At 46.0% G+C, this 19267-nt stretch overlaps 1 protein-coding gene across 7 annotated transcripts in view; it reads left to right on the forward strand.

Moving 5' to 3' along the window:
• mrtfba (myocardin related transcription factor Ba) overlaps nucleotides 1–19267 on the forward strand; it is a 59717-nt gene that overhangs the window by 28354 nt on the left and 12096 nt on the right. For 5 of the 7 annotated variants that reach the window (XM_064322810.1, XM_064322808.1, XM_064322812.1 and 2 more), the window contains 7 exons: nucleotides 1202–1437; nucleotides 12392–12457; nucleotides 16170–16225; nucleotides 16483–16558; nucleotides 17256–17413; nucleotides 17565–17750; nucleotides 18109–18252. In XM_064322810.1, the coding sequence (XP_064178880.1) occupies nucleotides 1284–1437; nucleotides 12392–12457; nucleotides 16170–16225; nucleotides 16483–16558; nucleotides 17256–17413; nucleotides 17565–17750; nucleotides 18109–18252 (840 nt within the window). In that variant the 5' untranslated portion in view covers nucleotides 1202–1283. Of the gene's footprint in view, nucleotides 1–1201; nucleotides 1438–5821; nucleotides 6097–12391; nucleotides 12458–16169; nucleotides 16226–16482; nucleotides 16559–17255; nucleotides 17418–17564; nucleotides 17751–18108; nucleotides 18253–19267 lie in introns of those variants that run through there. The other 2 variants (XM_064322813.1, XM_064322814.1) reach the window with 2 other exon arrangements.

The following is a 19267-nucleotide window of genomic DNA, read 5'->3' on the forward strand; positions in this document are numbered from 1 at the left end:
AGTACGGCTTTTAGTGAGTAATCTTTATTTATTTACCGTTGCCCAGAGTGCTCATCAAAACATTTGGAGATTTTAGTCTGATTGTTCTTTTTTTTTATTTTTATTTTTTACAGTTTTTATTGTACTTTATGGTATTTTTCCCATTCTTGAGCTGGGATCATACTTTGGTGTCTGCATTGGTTGTACTGAGCCTTGTGGCTCTATGCATGGCATTACATGGTTGAAAGAACATCCTTTATGTTGTACGCAGACTTTTGTGTACAAACTCCATAAGATTGAGAGATTGGGATATTTGTTTTGTGCACATGAAGAGTGACTTGATGTGACTTGGCGTCTTGTGGATTCAAGCAATTCAGGAAATATCTGCCTTTAAAATGTTGAGCAATAAATTCCCTCATTGTTCTAAAATGATACTGATTGTGATTGCAAAAAGTTCTAGGCTAATCATTGCTCAGTTATAGGTCTGTGTGGAGTCATGGTTGCCGTGCTGTTTGTTTACCGAACATGCATTTTCCCCGCACCATCCCACTATATCTTAATCTCAGATGACATCTTTTCCAAGATGCATCCATTTATCCTTAATTAGCTCACCCGTTACGGTTGGCCTCTTAATGCTCTTACTGTTTATCGATCCCACAGATAAAACGTTAATAGAGAGCATCAATATTTAACCGGCCTCGAGAGTCGTTCCAGATGATGAGTAAGTCAGAGTCTTGAAACTTAATAAGAAAGTAAGTCTGTTTGTGAGGAACAAACCCGTGCTGTTTTGAGTGATGTCCAGTTCGACTGATGTCCAGTTCTGGGAGCTTGTATTCCATCCGAGTTTCCACAGAACTGTTTTCACACTGTGTTCCAATATGGGATGGAACAGTGACCAAGGTGACCAGTGTTTTATGCATACATGCACAACCCTTCTCCACTGCCCTCCTTTGACAAATCATTGTATTGAAACCTGGAAGGACAACCGTACTGAAAACGTTTTGTGGGGGGATGACAACAACTGTGCTGAATATGGTTTGGGGGGACGACAACTATGCTGAAAATGTTTTGGGGTGGGGGAGGACAACCGTGCTGAAAATGTTTTTTTGGGGGGACGACAACAATTGTACTGAAAATGTTTTTGGGGGGACGATGACAACCGTGCTGAAAATGTTTTGTGGGGAAATGCTGAAAAAGATGCTCTGATTGTCTCCCCTCGCAGAAGCCACGCTGACAAGGCCGCAGATCGGTGACCCCGCTCGTCTGATCGCCCGGGAGACCCCTGACTCCTTCCCTGAGGAGACATGGAGCCCCAGGGGCTGCTGGGAGCGGGGGGAGAGGCAGGGATGCAGGGGCTGCTGGTGCCCAGCCCGCAGAGCGAGGCCGTCGCCCACGAGCTGGAGGAGCTGTCCCTGCAGCCCAGCCAGAACCTGCCGCCCCTCAACGAGCGCAAGAACGGTGAGCTAGCGGAGCGCCCGCAGGCTCCGCCCACACTGCCTTGCACCCAGGCCTCTCCGACACTGCCCTGCACGCAAGCCCCTCCCACACTGCCCTGCGCGCACGCCCCTCCCACACTGCCCTGCGCGCACGCCCCTCCCACACTGCCCTGCAGGCACGCCCCTCCTACACCGCCCTGCATGCAGGCTCCTCCTACACCGCCCTGCATGCACGCCCCTCCTACACTGCCCTGCATGCAGGCTCCTCCCACACTGCCCTGCATGCAGGCTCCTCCCACACTGCCCTGCATACAAGGCCCTCCCACACTGCCCTGCATGCAGGCTCCTCCCACACTGCCCTGCATCAGCCCTCCCACACTGCCCTGCATGCAGGCTCCTCCCACACTGCCCTGCATGCAGGCTCCTCCCACACTGCCCTGCATGCAGGCTTCTCCCACACTGCCCTGCATGCAGGCTCCTCCTACACTGCCCTGCATGCAGGCTCCTCCCACACTGCCCTGCACACAAGGCCCTCCCACACTGCCCTGCACGCAGGCTTCTCCCACACTGCCCTGCACGCAAACCCCTCCCACACTGCCCTGCACGCAAACCCCTCCCACACTACCCTGCACACACGCCCCTCCCACACTACCCTGCACACAGGCCAACCATTGGGCAAGGGCTGCTCTACCGTTAGCACTGCAAATTTTTCTGGCTTTGATACTGACAAATGAAATGCTCTAATGAGCTGATAGTTAGGTACAGAACTACACTGGGATTGTAATTGGAAGTCACTTTGTTGCAATAGTTTAAGAGGTGTCGGGAATTTCATTTTTAGCCCTCTCACTCATGGAAACATCCCTGTGTAGACCCAAAGCATGCTACATCAGAGACATTTCCAGAAAGAAAATCAGTGTTACTGGTGGAAATGGAACAGAGTTTATGAAGCTTGTAAATCTTGCTGTTATTCTTTTTCGCTGGCTGGCTGCTTTGTGGTGTTTTTCCCCTGTCTTGGCAGTCATGTGACCTTCTAGCCTCCGTCAGAATTGGGAGGTCTTTGACATTCCCCTCGACTAGTCCTGTCTTTGGCTCATCCCTCTAGTTCCCACAATCCCAGTATTCCCCTGGCTGCAGCCCTGAAATGTTTTCTGGCATGTGAAGCCTGGTGAGAGGGTGCAGTGGGACATGTCTGGCGGACGGGGGGGTGAGGGGGGTGAGGGGGGAGGGGTGGGCAGCAGAGCATGGACGTCGTGGCATACTGGCATAGCTGTGTCCCAGGGGTGCGTGAAGCTTGAAGTGGGAGAGCAGTCTCTCTGCAGTCATACCCCCAGAGCTGATGTCCCTTCTCTTACGGCATCTGGCAGGAAACATCACAAACTTATCAGATTTTCTGGGAGGCACCTTTAGGTTCTATTAGAGTGACTTTTTCTGAGATTAGATCTTCAGAGTTGATTGATGCTGGTGACCCTCGGATTGTGCCATTTTCCTGTTTCCGCTCCTGTAGTAAAAACGGCGTCACAGTCTGGATTCCGTCTCGCTTATTCTCCTGCAGCCCGACTCTGTCACGTCAAATACCATACGCACAATGTGGAAAACTTTGTTACTTCACTCCTCGATTTCCAGACATCCCAAATTAAAATTCTTTCTTTTTCATTAGCAGAACTGCTCATGATTTTAGAGTTACTGAGGCTGACTTTGTGGAAATGCTGTTCCTCAGTCGTAGCATGATTAATCGAAACCCCCCCGTATGATGCAGCAGTGCAGTGTCTCAAACCCCAGACCACCTCAGTGGTGCCATTGACTGTAGAAAATACATGGACCTGGTGTCTATGACGTCACCTGTTGACTTTCCATGGGGTTGTGAAAAGCTCTTTGAAACTGCAGAAGTGCAGTTTCCGTCTGGCCGTGTTCGACAAATTGGAGCCAGAGCCTGTGCAGTAGGGAGAAGAGCATGAAGCCCAGGTCGTTCACAAATCATGGGAGATACAGTGACTCAGCAGTGACGCAATCTGTCCCTGATTTTTCCGCAAAATATTAAATTACTGTCCAAATAACACAATAACAAGTCGGCACATGGGGGAGAGACGGTAGGCAAAGAAAAAATGCATATTGTGACTACATTTTCTTGTGGGGGAAAAAACTGACTTTGTGTTTTGACTGTATTGTTACCATTGACATAGGTACCTGTACGTTGAAACGGGTAGCTGAAACACCGATACTGGAGCCAACCACACAGGTGCTAGTGAGCAACGTCTCAGCGAGACCAGGAAGTGAGCTTGAGAAACGCAGCCCGGCTTTGGGCTGTGCGCTGCGTCGCACGCGTGGTCACATGTCAGCAGCGGGAGTTACTCAGTTACTCATTGGGTTTGGTCCCTCTCGTTCCCGCCCTCTTCCCGCTCCTTGTTTGTGTGAGACGCGCTGATCCCGGAGCTGTGCTGTCAGAGCAGAGCGGGGGCTGCTCCATAAATCATGGCCACTCCCCTTCTCCCAGAGCAGCGCTGACAGAGACGCGTGCTAACACCAGCATCTGAGAAACCAGAACCCCCCCTAGCCTTCCTCATAGGAAGACCCCCACGGTGGCCCCCGCGGCGACACGCCCCGCCCTCTCCCAGGCCTTCCCCCCCCCCGCTTATCGCCAGATGGCCGCCCGCCGCTTTTCTTTTCCCAACTGCCATTTTCAGATATGTCGAGCTTTCCCTCCCGCCTCTCGTCCGCGGCGTCGCATTCTAACACCCTCTCCATCAGCGGCGTTATCAGAAAGCAAATATGTACCGAGAGCCCGGACAGTGAAGCCCTGTGCTGAAAAAAAAGCGGGAGAGAGCTTCACCATCTGAATGTTCTTATCAGGGCCTCAGCCCTGTAATGTACCCGCTCAAATTTAACAGCCAGTTTTCTTGGCAGTTGTTTTATGTTCTTTGCTCTGTCTCATGATGTCATTTTCCAGTGTATATTAGTGTAGTGTGTCTGTTGTTTGTCATCAAAACAAAGCTGTTGCAAAACATCCATTTCTGCTTGTATTTCCCCGTTGCAAAAGGAGGCCATCTGGAATGCATGTTTTCTTGCACATAAATGCACCCCCCCGCCACCCTCGGGGGGATTGAGAGAAACAAAATATTTTCACTACATGTGGGAGAAGCAAATCTGTCCGAGTCCTCTTGGTCCTCAGATTTTGCCTTGACCCGGGAGCTGACCTCCGGTCCGCAGAGGGGTCGCAGATAGCCAGCGTGCCTGCGCCTGACTGAACAGGAAGTGACATCGAAACCCGGCCGCCTCGGGGCTTTGCGTGGGCCCTGTGTTTACAGGTCATCTCTGCTTTGACTAACTCCGGCCGCCGGCACCGTCGGGGTCACTTAGTCACCGGCTGGAAATTCCAGCCTCGCCGGAGAAGCTGCAGCCCCTGTCCATCATCCCGGTCCGCTGGCGGTCCCGCTGCTGACCACGCCCCCTTTCTCACGCGCGTTCGGCCGCTTGTGCGCTTTGTTTCCGCGCGGCAGGAGTCGCTCGCGAGCTCTGCCGTCAGCCTCACCTGCCCCTTGTGTTGCGTACTACTGCGTCGTCTCTTTAGCCTATATAGCTCAGTAATCTGTTATAGGTTTCCTCCTAGCGTGGCATAAGACCAGAGACCTGATTGTTCAGATGACTTGGTCTTTTTATATTTAATTCATGCACAATAGAAGATTAAGTTGGTGAATGTACAAGCCGCAAATAATTATTTTATTAGATAGTTATATAATACAACACATAATGTTTTCCCTTTTTGGCTGGACCGCAACAGCGGGGCCAGCCCTACAAACGCAAATGTCTGTATCTGACTTACTGACTGAGTGAGTGATGAAGTTACACCATTGGTTCAGCCGAGTTATGAAGTTACACCATTGGCCTGCCGGATCACGTGTGTTCGGTCCAGCCATATACTAGGTTTTAACCTTTAAACTTTATAGTTTTTCTGTAAACAGTGCGAATGCTAGATGTTGGGAATGCACTGCAATTGCAATTGGGCAGAACTGCAAAAAAGATAAACGCTAATGATCCCAGAGGTCCGGGCCTGTTTGTTTAGTCATTTTTGCGCTGTGACAGAATGCGGCGCCGGGTTTCTCACGGTCGCTCGCTCCGTCCCGCCTTCCCACTGTGTTTTTGTGAGAAGCGGAAAACACACGAGTGACTTGTATTTAACCTTGTGTCTCTGTTTTTAGAAATCACATCTTTTTCGCTTGCCAAAAATATCCCAAAAAAAAGCCCCCAAGGCATCCCAGCTGCGTACACAATGTGTACGGCGCGGAGAACCCTTCCAGATTTGCCTTGCTGGTCTGGAGCAGGGCGCTGTGGCGCTGGGGGCTGAGGAGGCTCGGGGCACGGCAGGGGTTAATGTCGACTCACCGCCTGCTCCCTCCTCCTGCTCTCTCACTGGCTGAGAGCGGGCTCGCACACACATGGGCCGAGAGGGAGAGAGAGAGCGAGAGGGAGGACTGCGAGGAAACACTCAGGGATGTCCCAGTCTGAGGTTATTCCCTCTGAGCGATCCTCCTCCTCCTCTTCCTCCTCGCTGTCCTTCGTCCGGATCGGTCCATGGGACTCCAGCCCCCAGCCTCTCAGACGCTGTTGCTGACGGACTTTTTCCTCTCCTCCATGGCCTGTCTGGACGTGGAGCCCCCCGCCGTCTGCCCAGGCAAATTCAGATCAGGTGCCGCACTCTCTCTTCTCTTCCCCAGCATGACATCACAGCCATGGCTTTGACCAGGCGTCAGTCGCCCTTAGGAGGTGTGTCGGTCTTAATTATTCCTGCTGTGCAACTGTACTTTTGTTAAAATGTTATTGGTCGCTGGAATCCCTGCCATTCATTGGTGTATACTTATGTAATCATGAAAGCGAAATGGTTTTGTGTGACCCCTGAAAAGTACAGTACTTTTGGGGTACCCCAGTTTGGCTAGCGTTTGTGTCAGTGAGGGCCGTGCCACTATAACGCACAGGCTCAAAAGGGTGCTTCGTTTTCCAAAGCCAGCTGCTGATTTGGTATGTTGGTTTCATTAGAAGTGACAGTTGAATGTAGCATGATTCATGGCCCATGCAGGACCCACCCATAGAAGGACGCACACGCCCACACATACGCAGGCACACTCATACAAACAAACACACGCGCGCACACACACACACACACACACACACACACACACACACACACACACACACAACACAACCACAGACACCTATCAAACACACACAATGAACCAACACACACACACACACACACAACCACACAACCACCACACACACACACACACACACCTATGCAAACATACTCATACAAACACACACACACACACACACACTTATGTAAACAGAGAGATGTTTACTCTGCCACTGATAAGTTAGTGCAGGCTTGATGCATTTACGTTCTGCATTTGATAGAGGAGGAGCTGATGTGATGAGGAAACGGAGCAGGGAGGATTCTTTTTTGAAAAAGCTACAGGAAGGGGATGAGTAGCTCCCTGAAGACTAGGATGGGCTTGGCGAGGTTTTAATGTGCAGACCTGCTGAAAGGAGTAGGGTCTGCCCCATAGGAGAAAGTTGAATAAGTTGAACTCAGCATTTCTTACATTTTCAGTAAGATGTCGCTATTTGAATAAAGTAACCTCCATATGTTTCCTTAAAGAAAATGTGACAGAATTTATTTTTAGAAAGAAATTAAGAAATACATTGCATTCATTTAATGTGCTTTTGCACAGATAAATATTCTTCAGTCTGTTTGTGCTTTAGGAAAAATAATAAAATATTAGAAATAATAGAATAATAATAAAATATTATAATATTGGATTGTTTTAATATTAGAATCTTAGGAAATTATCTTGTTTAATGCTTTTATTTGCTAGTACTCAAAGACCTATAACCAAATACATGTTGCAACCTGTTTTGTGTCATACGACATTTGAATAATTGGAAACCTTTCTGTGGGGGTGGGGGGGTGGGGGTTCAGTCTTAGTTTTTCCACAGCCCTTTGAATAGCACACATACCGTCAGCAACAGAAGTCTCCATTCCTGTACTTATAAAGGGTATGTACTGCTAGCGCCAGGCTAATGCTAGTACATATAACGCGCAATGTCTGCCTAATGGTTTTCGACATACCGTTCAGCAGCAGGCCTCGGCCTAGATCCAGGTTTAGTGGGTTTGATTTCATTTCCGTGGATCTGGACACTGCTCCAAACCATTTATTTTGAAATATATTTTAATTTATTCTTCTCCCCGTACAACTACTGATTCAGTATTATTAATGTACTCAAATTTAATGTGAGGAAACCAAGACCGTGAATTTTCTTTGTTCTGTCCATGTCAACTTAATAGACCCTCACTGTAGCACCCTCACAAGAACATCATTTAACTCAAGTTATCTTCTCTGGCAAATTGTAAATTATTCTGATGCTTGAGACTGCTGTAGATGGGTGCATTAATATATAATATTATTTTAGGTGCTAAACTAATATTACAGTACCTGCATTACTTCAGTGTACATTGGCAATGGGCCAATGTAGGCCGAGTTTCACATACAAGAATATAAGGACCCAAGGACAATATGCAGTACCTTTGTTGGAATGGTCTGTGAGACCAATTTTATCCAGTTGCCTGTTACATCACTCAGGAGTGAGCCAGGGGTGAATTATAACATCAGTGCTAATGCGCTGGTGTCAGCAAAATGAATAGTGCCTCACACATATGGTTTAATGTAATGTTAGTAATGCAATAGGCACTGGTACTTTGCTGTTCTCTTGCTACTGAGTAGTGAGTATTCATTTTCTGCATTGTTTTGTACAGGATTATATGTTTTTTTTTTTTTATTATTATTTTTTTTTAAGTGAGCCATCTCAGATGAATTGAGAGACACATTTCAATGTACCACTGAACAGCTTCAGCTTCGGAGCCGAATTTCACCACTTAGTACACAATGTCAAACCATGCTGTAATGTGCCTGTTGAACTTTTTGAAGCAGACACACTCAACACAGGAAACTGGGAGAAGCACTGAGTGTTTTGGACCCTGTGAACTGCCTTACATAAAAAAACGAAGGCAGAATCGACCTCCTCCCCTCCTCCACCTATGTCTTTCTCCTCTGTGTGTGAGGAGGCGGCCGCCCCCTCCCCGTAGACATGTTTCTGTGATTCCCAAGCCTTGTTCTCACAGCTGCTCAGTTATTTTTGCCGGAGTGAGTCAGTGTCTTGACGTTCTCCGGAGATTTAGATTTTGAGTTTTAAAGACCCCCCCCCCCTCCGAAGAGGCCGAGTGTACAGGGACCCGCACAGTGCCCTCCTGGCACGTGCCTCGCTCTCTCCAAGCGCTCCGTTCATTACTGAAGCGCTCTGTTCATTACTGCCACCTCTCCGTCTAAATATTTTTGCTGAAGAGAAGTGTACCTCAGTTGCAATAACAAGCTCACTCTAGTGTGCGTGCATGCGGTCCATGTTTGAACTAAGCTTACGGGGTTGGTTTATTATGACTGAGAAATTACGTGGATCTGTCGAAAGATATGGAGCTCTGTTTAATTCTCTGAAAACATTCAGCGCTATCGCAAAAGCATTTGTGTAATTTTCATGTCCGGTGGGCTTAACGTAGACATGTAAATGATTTCTCAATGGGGGCCGTGCCCAGTGTGGATGATGTCACCAACAGATCACCTGACTATCTGTTAGACTTGTAGATAAAAATGTGGTAATCGTGAAGTTTTATGGGGTTTAATTTTTTTATTACATGCAAGCCAGAGAAACACTCACTCCACCCATTGTTTCCATTTTTTGTTTCTTCAGTAAAATAACCGTGTGCCGTTAACTCACTGGAGGAAAATTGAACTTGAATTAAAAGTGGAATTAATGGCATGAGTTGTCAGCTTCATTTATGAGCAATTCTGATTTTAAATGTGAAAGACAATGTCAACAAATTCTGCCATATTAAGTAGTAAAATCAACAGTTTTGCCATTACAGGTTTAATTTAACTTGGAAATAGGAAGTTCAAGAGATTGAAATCTTTTTGGCGAGCACGATCTGGAAGCCATTACATTTAAAAATAACCTCCAAAAGCAATATACAAATAAAAGAGTGAGATATATAAAACGTCTTTTATTATTCTGAATTCCTCGCTTTGTTGCTGTTGAACTGCTGAAATAAGAGTGTGTCTGTCTATATTTAGCCTGACGAACACGGACCATAAATCTGCATATTTTTGTATTTCAGTAAGTGTAAGTGCGAAGTGCTTGTCTAGCATGGGCTATTGGAAGCACTCGTCTGTTGGTTTCTCTCATTCTCCCATGAGCTTTTTTCTAGTTCTGAATGTTTTTGAGCCCTTCTGTGTCTTCTGAAATATATTATCAAAAATGTTAACATCAATAATGAAATGTAAATGACAGATTTCCTCTAAAAATGCTGTTCTCAGTCGTGTGCATCTTGTAAAGCAAAAGGACTCCTAATGGCACCAGCCAATCATCTGCATGCCATGGGCCCGTTGTGAGCGTGCTCACTGTGTCCAACACCGCCGATGTTATCTGCTCCGTAATATCTCTGCGGCCCTTCGCCGATTATTTCTAGAAAATTAGGCACAGGCCTTGAGTTTTGAGCGCAGCTGGCACCCTTACCGAGGAAAGACTGGATTCAGACTGCGTTCCCTGTCTGCGATTTTCGTGGCTGTTGTTTATTATCAGGCACAATGATTAATGTGACCGTTTGATTTCAGCGTAATCAGTGTTTGTCATATTTCTCTCGTGTAAACGCGTTTGTTTGGGGGAATGGAACTCAGCGCTGTGTCTTACTCTTGAAGCCTGCCTTTGTTTCCAAGTCGCTACAGTAGTTTACAGCAGTGTTCCCAGTCAGCGTGTAGCTATGTGGCTGACTTTGTACGTTATTCTACTTCAGTGTCCTGCTCTTGGCTGTTACTCTTCTGTGTCTGAACTTATGGAGTGCTATAGCAACTTTCAGCATGGATAGAGATGCTTTCCTAACCTTTCCTAATGTTTGCTGACAGTTAGTCATCCTTTGCTTTCTGTGCTTTGCATTGTTTTCAGCAACACTATAATCAAGTAAGGACATAGTGTGTTGTTCTTAGCTATTTTTTGTTTTGAATTGATTTATCTATAAACTAGATTATCCATTTTGGCAAACCTCCATTTGTCAAACAGATTCCTACACTTGTGTTTTCAACTATTTTAACTGAAATTGCCTTTGGGTCTATGTGTATTGCTGAATTCTGGGCATGGAAAATTGCCTTTTGCTGTTTGTAATGTGTTGCAGTCTTCTGAGGGGCTCATTTTAACACTAATCCAGGAGAGACATTGGTGCACAAATAGGTATTTTGTAAAGCTCTCCACTGGTACTTTTATCTTTGAGTTAATGCAGGGGGTTATTTGGCATCTCAGAGACTTCCTTTTGTACAGTTTATCGAGCTCCACTATGCATTCCACCCATGGGCAAGTTTCTAAGGGTTCTCATTTCATCAGAGTAAAATGTTCAACACCACCGGCCTTGTTCTGGCTGCATTACTTTTATCCCTCGTGAGCAATCACTGAGCTGGGTCCAATTTATCTTGGTGCACTTGGGCATTTCTGACCTACCCAAATAGGAAGCCATCAGTAACCTGACTGACCAAAAGATGGACCCGTCCCAAAAATCATTCAGACTCCTGATTACAGCGATAATCACACCAATTATAAATGATTTGGAACAGGCAAACTTTCTTTAGGTTGCCCTGTGAGAAGCAGAAACCTCAGTCGTCCACATCATCTCTCATGGAACATGGCTGGTCATCCAGCACAGTAAATTCCAAAGTTTCTTATGCCTTTGTGTTTTTGCTGTCTAGTTTTTGAGAATGTTGCAATGGCTTTTGCATAGGCAGTTATGGTTTGCTTTTAAAAAATAACGATAATGTTCTTCTGCATTTTTTAAAAGATGATGACGCTTGGTGGGGTGACATCTTCAGATGGTTAAACAGATTTGTTGAGTTACCGTGAGCTCTCCCCCTTTGGAGTTTCTCAGAGCAGACATTGGAATTCAGTTTTGTTTCTGCTTTCTCTCAAAAAAGAAAAACAAACTTCACAGTGCTGGCTTCAGCTAGGGATGCCATCTGCCAACTTACGCCAGCTTTTATATGTGGCCTTCATGTACCAGCTTTTAAAAAGTACGTCATGGCATGGATGGCACGTCATTGAATCAGTAGTGTGACCCTACACCTGATTTGCACAGCTTTTATGTTTTATGTTACTGATGTTGTTTTATTATCCTTTTTCATGAGAATGATGTGTAGTGTACTTCAATCCTGAGGATCATGGCATGTTCCATTCTGTTCATTCATGCAGACATATTGGCAGCCAGTTATGGTAATTGAATTTAAGATTTTATCACATTGCCTGGGTCAGTTACTTTGTACAGAGAGTTTTTCCACAGCAAGTGATTATTTTCATCAGATGGAATTTATTTAAGAAATCACCATGTTTTGATTACTTTTGGCTGAAGCTGCTTATAGCTGGGCAAACCAGTGTCAGAAATCCTGTGTTTCAAGGGCTCTGTAGAACTACAGACTGAGAAGTTGTATAGCTTGTACAAGCTGTGGAATTTTGCCACGCTTTTCGAATGTTTTAAATCCAAATTTAACCCACATGAATTCATTTCGTAGCTAAAAAGGCAAATATTTTTTCCCCCCAGTAAAATCGCATGTGCTGCCCTTGAACTGAGAAACCTGGCAGCCGTGCGCGGTCCTACACGCGGCCTGGTATTGTGATTTTGTTCCCCGTGTTGATCAGGAAGCGTGTGGTTTTTCTGTGGCGGGGGGACCAGGCTTCCGCGCGTCTGCATATATGTGCCTGTGTGCTGCGCTAGACGCAGGGTTACGTAAGGCCACATCCTGGCCAGAAATCTCAGACAGACAGCTCGGGGGGCCCCTAAAGGCAGCCGCTGGTGTTCGTGCGGGACTCTAACCCCCTCTCCTCTCCCCTGTCCTCTCCCACAGTGCTCCAGCTCCGACTGCAGCAGAGACGCACCCGGGAGCAGCTGGTGGACCAGGGCATCATGCCTCGTAAGTATGGGCACCGGCACCACTACCAGTCTAATTCACAAATGGCTGCCCTTTCAGTGCAGCTCATAGTGGAAGAGAGCGCCAGTTGTCCTTGAATTATCTGCCATATCCTGCAAGTTAAAATTTTGTTCTGGTCAATGTGTTCCGATGCTAATAGATAGTACTTGATTTAGAAGTGTCGTGATGTCATAGGAGCCAGTGTCTGAATAGTCTGACCTGCATACACAAACAATATTTACAAATGGGGAGCATGCTGTACTCTGCCGAGAAGGGAGAATTGAAATTTTGACAGCTTAGCTTTGGGTAAAGGCGCACATATGGTTGGCGTTGCGACGATGTTTGCTATCTCCTAACAGCTGGTTCTCATTTACTCTTAAGTTCACCACTCATAGTCAATGCATCTCTGATGTTTGGGTGTTCACTTTAAATGCTGTTTGTAATTATCTTGAATGTATGAGACATGTCAAATGACAAATGAATGAATTTATATGGCCCATTATATATAGAACATTGCAGCACTTTTGTATTGTTGAATAAGTGCGCAGTTGTAATCTATATTGTTATTCATATACCAGATTCAGTTCTTACTCTGTTTAACTGTGAAGGGAGAAATATACAATTCTTACTGCTGTTTGTTTTGGCCATATTACAGAATATTTGACCTCTTTTATTTGGTTACTTATATAACCCAGTCCAAATTGATTTTTAGAATCTCCTATTACAGGGCAAGGAGAAATAAAAACCCTGTTTGTTCCCAATGTAAAGATTTTACCGCCTGCCAATAAAAATATTCTATATATATATATATATTCCATATATATCCTCTCTCTCTCTCTCTCTCCCTCTCTCTCTCTCTCTCTATATATATATATATAATGCCCTAAAAAAGGGAAGTTGTTTATTTTTGCTATATACTAAAGTCATTCGGATTTGAAATCAAAAAGTACAAAAAGACAATCGGCTATGATGTCTATTGTGAAAAAAACATAAATTAAGTGCTGTAGCTCTTAGGTAAATTGCCATGTGTATTATCTATTTCCTGTTATTTGTACATTGTGTCCAGGTTTGTTTTTTCGTAACCCAGGTTAAAGTCGTAGCCTTTGCTTACATGCTGTTTAACACACACACCCCCGGGCACACTAAGAGCCCTTGCAATATTTCCCCCAACACAGCGCACCCTCCCACGCTGACAACAACTTGCCACACATGCGAGCATTAGTACAAAATCACAGCTAGATAATGTTTTAATCCGATGTGTTGCAACGCAATATCTACCCACTGCCGAGTGGGGGAGATTTCATTTCCTGTTTCAGGTTTTCCTAAATGTACAGTATCCTCCAGGGAGTTACCAGCCCTGGTGTGAGAGAGAGGATCCTTTAAGAGAGCAATCCCCTTTCAGTGATAAGAATGAATAATAGCCGAGCACTCTTTGTTGGGTTAAAATGTTACGTCCCGCTGCAGTTAAGTGAGCCGTGTGGGCGTGTGACTCTGGTGTCTGACTGGGGCAGTAGTAACTCCAGAGCTGGGTCAGGACCGTGCGTCTGCTCTGTGGATGTTCCCTTATTGCACTTAAAGGCCCCCACAGTACCTCCCAGAGCTCCGGCCTACTCTGTGACTCAGCCCGCGGCTGAAGTCATCATCTCCGGGTCTGGGCTCCCAGCAGTAGGCGCTCAGACCTCCCCTGCTGACCCTGACTGAATGGGCGCGATTCTTCCAGGCTGAGGTGGTCTTGGGGTACCTCTGATTTATTTTTCTGAGTACATCCCTAAGGTCTCCCTCTGGTCTGTTGCTTTTTCCTCAAACAGCCCGGCCGTAAGACCGTCCAGTTCGCATACGCTGCATCTGGGTCACTGTGCCTTCCGCTGCTCTAGACTTTCCCTGGAAATATTTCACAGAAACTTCAGCTTGGAACTTCAGTAACTAAAAAAGCATGTGCAAACAATATAATATTGTGTTTTAAACTTGCAGCAGGCCTTTGCTTAAAAAGTTTTTTAGGTGATACCCAATCTTTAAACAATTTCCTCATTGCAATGTCCTCATATTCTGATACTTCACTTCTTTTTCTATTTCTGAACCTCTGTGAACAAAAACCATGTCCTGAGGTCTGACCCCCCGGTTGAGTGTTCAGTTCTCTGTAGCAGGGACGCAGCATTGTGTTTATGAATGTACAACGCTTGAGCACCAGCTCCAGTCACCCGGTTCACCACAGAGATATTGCTCCGGTGAAGTGGATCTTTCATAGTCGTTTTGTAGTGATGTTGGTTGTCCAATAGTCTAAGTCCTAACAAATTTTGCAACCCCTTGAAGAAATATATGAATAAACTTCTGTACCAAATCCAGTCGACCTTATTCATTATAAAGTTGCAACTTGTACGTTATATTTTTCCCCTGGTGAACATTGGATCATTCACCACCAGTTGTTTCACCTATGATGTGCTACACAGTCCAAGGAAGCAGTTTCATTTAAATGTGCAGTGTAGGCCAAAGGTATTAGGCCACCTGTGGTATTTTAGAAAAACTTTCGGTAGAGAAGTATTCAGTTAATTTAAGCACATGTATTAAATAACAGACCAACGTACAAACAGAGAATAATTTATGTAATTTAAGCACATTTATTAAATAGCAGACCAACGTACAAATATTTGCATTCAATTTCTACCCACAAAAACACACAGTTTGAGTTTTACTTTACAGAAATAATCTTAGACATGACTTTCCTCAGCCTCCTTTGGCTTTAATTACAATTCAATTAATTGTTGGATTTCTATCCAGTCATTTTGCAAAGTGGGAGGTAGAGTGATGGGTGGGAGGTGGAGGGGTACTTAAATTGGCAGAAATCTTATATACCTTAAGTTTTTTTTTAAGCCACAGATAGGCTAAAACCATTGGCCTGTAGTGTTAGTACAATAGGCACAAAAGTTGCAAGAACTAAGGCAAAGAAGGAGTTAGGCTTAGATGTCTTGGGCCAAGTAAACATATTATGGCAAGAAGGTTATTCCTAGTGAGAAACCTATGTTTTTTTTTTTTTTTAAACCACAGCCGGGCTAATACTTGTGGCCTGTGCTGTAGTTATGCAGCTTGCTGACTTTCACTATGACAAGAAGTATGAAAAACCACCTGGAACCTGGACTATGCCAGCCAGCTTGGCTGAGTGAAGACACTTGTCCGTTTCTGCGTGTTGGCTGTCTGCTAGAGCTTTGGCCAATGACGTCTTGCGGTGTTTATGCCAAACGTAATGCGTAAGCATAACACCGTACAGTCCCTGTTCTCCTAGTCATTTAGTCAAAATTGAACTTGGCATTGGTTTTGGCCACCCAACTTGCTGTTTGTGTGAGAAAGTTCTTTTTTGTTAATATTTCTAGGATTCCTTGTACTGCCATTTCTTATTTCTTTACTATATGTCATTTAAGATTCCTTGATAATGGATTACTTTTTATCCCGGTTATATTATATTTGAAATGAAAACAAAGTTGTCAAAGTTCGAGGGATGGAAATTCCATTGTGAGTGGTACAGTGTGATTTTTACACATAAATGCCACTGCCCGTGTGCTAACCTGTATCAAGGTTCTAGCTTTCCCTGAACGGCCCTCCTCCATGACTTGTGAGACGTGTAGGGGCCCCCAGATAAGGAGCTGGGGATGAAAGGCGGTGTGCGTGCCGGTTTGCAGTGTCTCGCTGAGAGGCTGATCTTTTTTTCCTTCCTTTCCTGCAGCTCTGAAGAGCCCCGCGGCCTTCCACGAGCAGATCCGCAGCCTGGAGAGGGCCCGGGTAAGACCAGCAGCCTGCGACCAGCGGCTACACGCCTTATCCGCTTATCCAAGTCTGCTTATGGGGACTTTCACTTCTTAATGTGTAACGCAACGCACATGTACCGTGCTACTACGCCTCACACTAGTGATTGCACTTTAATCTTTAATGCGAACAATGAGAAGTCTTTGCGTCTGCCCATAAAAAATAGCTTTTGGTTCCACATAAAGATTGAAAGTGCTGTTTCCACTGTGTCTGAAAATTTTGTCCCTCTGCAGACGGAGAATTTCCTGAAGCACAAGATCCGGAGCCGTCCGGAGCGCTCGGAGCTGGTCCGCATGCACATCCTGCAGGGTAACTGACCCCGTGCGCACTGATGGAATGTGATGAGCTCTTTCAGTCGACCGGCCGATTCGCTCACAGCGGCTCGCAGAACACGGGATTAGGAGCCGAGCCCACTGCTCCGTGCGAGAGGAGCGCGGGTGTTTTTTTAGGATCGGGCACCGAGAGGTCGTTCAGGCTCCGCGCCAGACATGCTCAGAGCCAATTAGAAAAATGTGAGCCATTCCACGAGCCTCACGCTGTTTCCCCTCCTTATGGAACACTGAGAGCTTTGGAGATGTGAGTGTTGATGCAAATGAAATGAAGAAATTGCTGGAGACCCCACTGTTTTTACGGAACAGAGAAAACCGATAGGCTCAAACAGTAATGGGAAAGGAGTATATGCTGGGGGAGTAAATGGCTTGGAAGCCCATAAGTTGTAAATTTGTACTCTACTCTGACTATTATATGTCAACAGTAGTACATGTTGAAGTGTTCCAAGATTTTTATATCTTGCTACAGCTGTAAACACACAAGAGCCGATAGATGGAACTGAAACTGTCGTTCATGATATATTGTAATGTCTTCAGTCAGACTTGAGCCATGTGGTTCTGATCAGCTGCTCGATGTGAGGTAACTGAAATTGAGAAATGGAGTGTGAATCAGTGCCGAGTGAATGGGCGTTGCACAATTCGGTGAGCGCTGAAACGGCTGTGGTTGTGTGTCACAGAGACCCTGGCGGAGCCCTCTCTCCAGGCCACGCAGCTCAGGCTGAAGAGAGCTCGCCTGGCCGATGACCTCAACGAGAAGATCGCCCAGCGGCCGGGGCCCATGGAGCTGGTGGAGAAGAACATCCTGCCTGTGGACTCCAGCGTCAAGGAGGCCATCATTGGTAATGATGCCCCCTGCGGTGCCAGTGCCCCTCAGGCGGCACGCGCCTCGCACCGTCCCCCGCCCCCTCCCACCCCCGCTTCGCGCAGAGCCCCGTACACCCAGAGCAAGCGCCGGTTGATAAGCTGCGCTCTGCCTTGTCCCCCATATTGATCCCGCAGTCGGTCAGGTGAACTTCCCCAAGACACTGGACGTGTACACGTTCGACGAGGACAGCAGCGACGCCTTCTCCCCCGAGCAGCCGGCCAGCCAGGAGTCCCAGAACTCAGCCGCGTCCCCTGGGGAGGCCAAAGTGGTCGAGGCCTCGTCCCCGCTTCCAAACTCCACCCTGCAGGTACATCCGCTCCACCCCCTCAACCCCGTTCCTTATGGGCAACTGGTCCCTGGCCTGCTCAAGTAAAATCGTAATCATGGATGTTCCTTTCCTAAAAATCCTTCAGCAGAGCTGAAGCAGCATTCAACCCCAAAAGGAGATGGGGATGTTTTTTATGTTGCTGTTTTCTGTGTCATGTCTATTCCTTGGTATGAGCAGGCATTCCTTGGCTTAAGTTTGTTTTTGTTTTGTGGTATGTAATTATTTGTTAGGCACTTTCAGCTGATGCTCTTTCCTGCCTTTGTTTGCAAAATTGATAAACAAGCCCTCAAAGTGCAGTGCTGTGTGACTCATCTGTCTGTCACTGTTTTTATCGCAGTACTACCCTCTCATCTCCCAGCCCACACCGCAAGACTTCCTCAAGCCTGTGTCCACCAATGAGCCGCCGATTAATCGCCAGCCGGTCGCCTCTCAGCCAATCACCACCACTGCGCCTTCAAAGCCGGGGCCGACCCTTGTGAAGGTATGCCATACCTGGCAGCCATCGTCATGTCTTTTAATGGCTTGTTTGACTGTAAGCTGTCGGTGGATGTAAACCTTGTGTAACAGGTGACCTCACACCAAAAAGGAAAACTACTCAACGTGACCTTAAAAACCAGAGCCATTCAGACAGATAAAATGGTTCCTACTCTAAATAGAGGTTATTTCAGTTTTGTGATTTTTAGATTGGCCAGGGTTTTCATCCCTTGTTTTAATACAGTGGTGACCCTGGCACAGGATGATAAACATTCTCAGGGTTGCATACAGGCTTTGCTAATTATTCCCTCATCAGTATGCAGTGGAGCTGCATTTCTGCCTTCCTGAACACTCTCCTTATGTTATGTAAACACAGTGTTTGCCATTTGTTAGTCTCTGCGATCAGGAAGGTAAAATATATTGTACCCATTCAGAATGACTGGTTTGTTTATTTTTATTTGGTAGGTGTTATTCTGCTATGACTGAAAACATCATTATTTGCAATATAGTAAAGGATAAATTCATTCCTATTTCTTTTTGCCTATTCCTATTTCACACTGCAGCTATATCTCAACCTGGCCACTTATTTGGCATATCTGTCTGTTGATCTAAGGTCAGCTTCTCTGTTGCTTAAATAAAATGAAGCACACTCTCATCAGGGTCTAACCGCACAGACTGTAGCTGGAGACCTTAGAGGTCGTCGACTGTTGAAATACAAGTAATGTACTCCTCCATGCAGCCAGTTTTCCTGCAGGGTACCGCTCTGTGGGTCAGTGTGGCTGTCATTCTGCAGTTGCGGTGTCCTGGGTATTTGGCCCGTTACAGGGGGCAGATAAGACAGTGACATGTGACCAAGGGGAGTGTAGTACAGTTATTTCTACAGGGGGTCACAATACCCCCTTTGTATGCTAGTATGCATGCTAATGGAGTACTAGTAATACGTTAGGTTAATAAATTGTTTTGTGTATAAAGTATGTCGTTTGTTTTACATACATTGTTGTGCGCTCAAGCCCAGGTTATAA

This window comes from Anguilla rostrata, chromosome 2 (genome assembly GCF_018555375.3).
Source record: "Anguilla rostrata isolate EN2019 chromosome 2, ASM1855537v3, whole genome shotgun sequence".
NCBI lineage: Eukaryota > Metazoa > Chordata > Actinopteri > Anguilliformes > Anguillidae > Anguilla > Anguilla rostrata.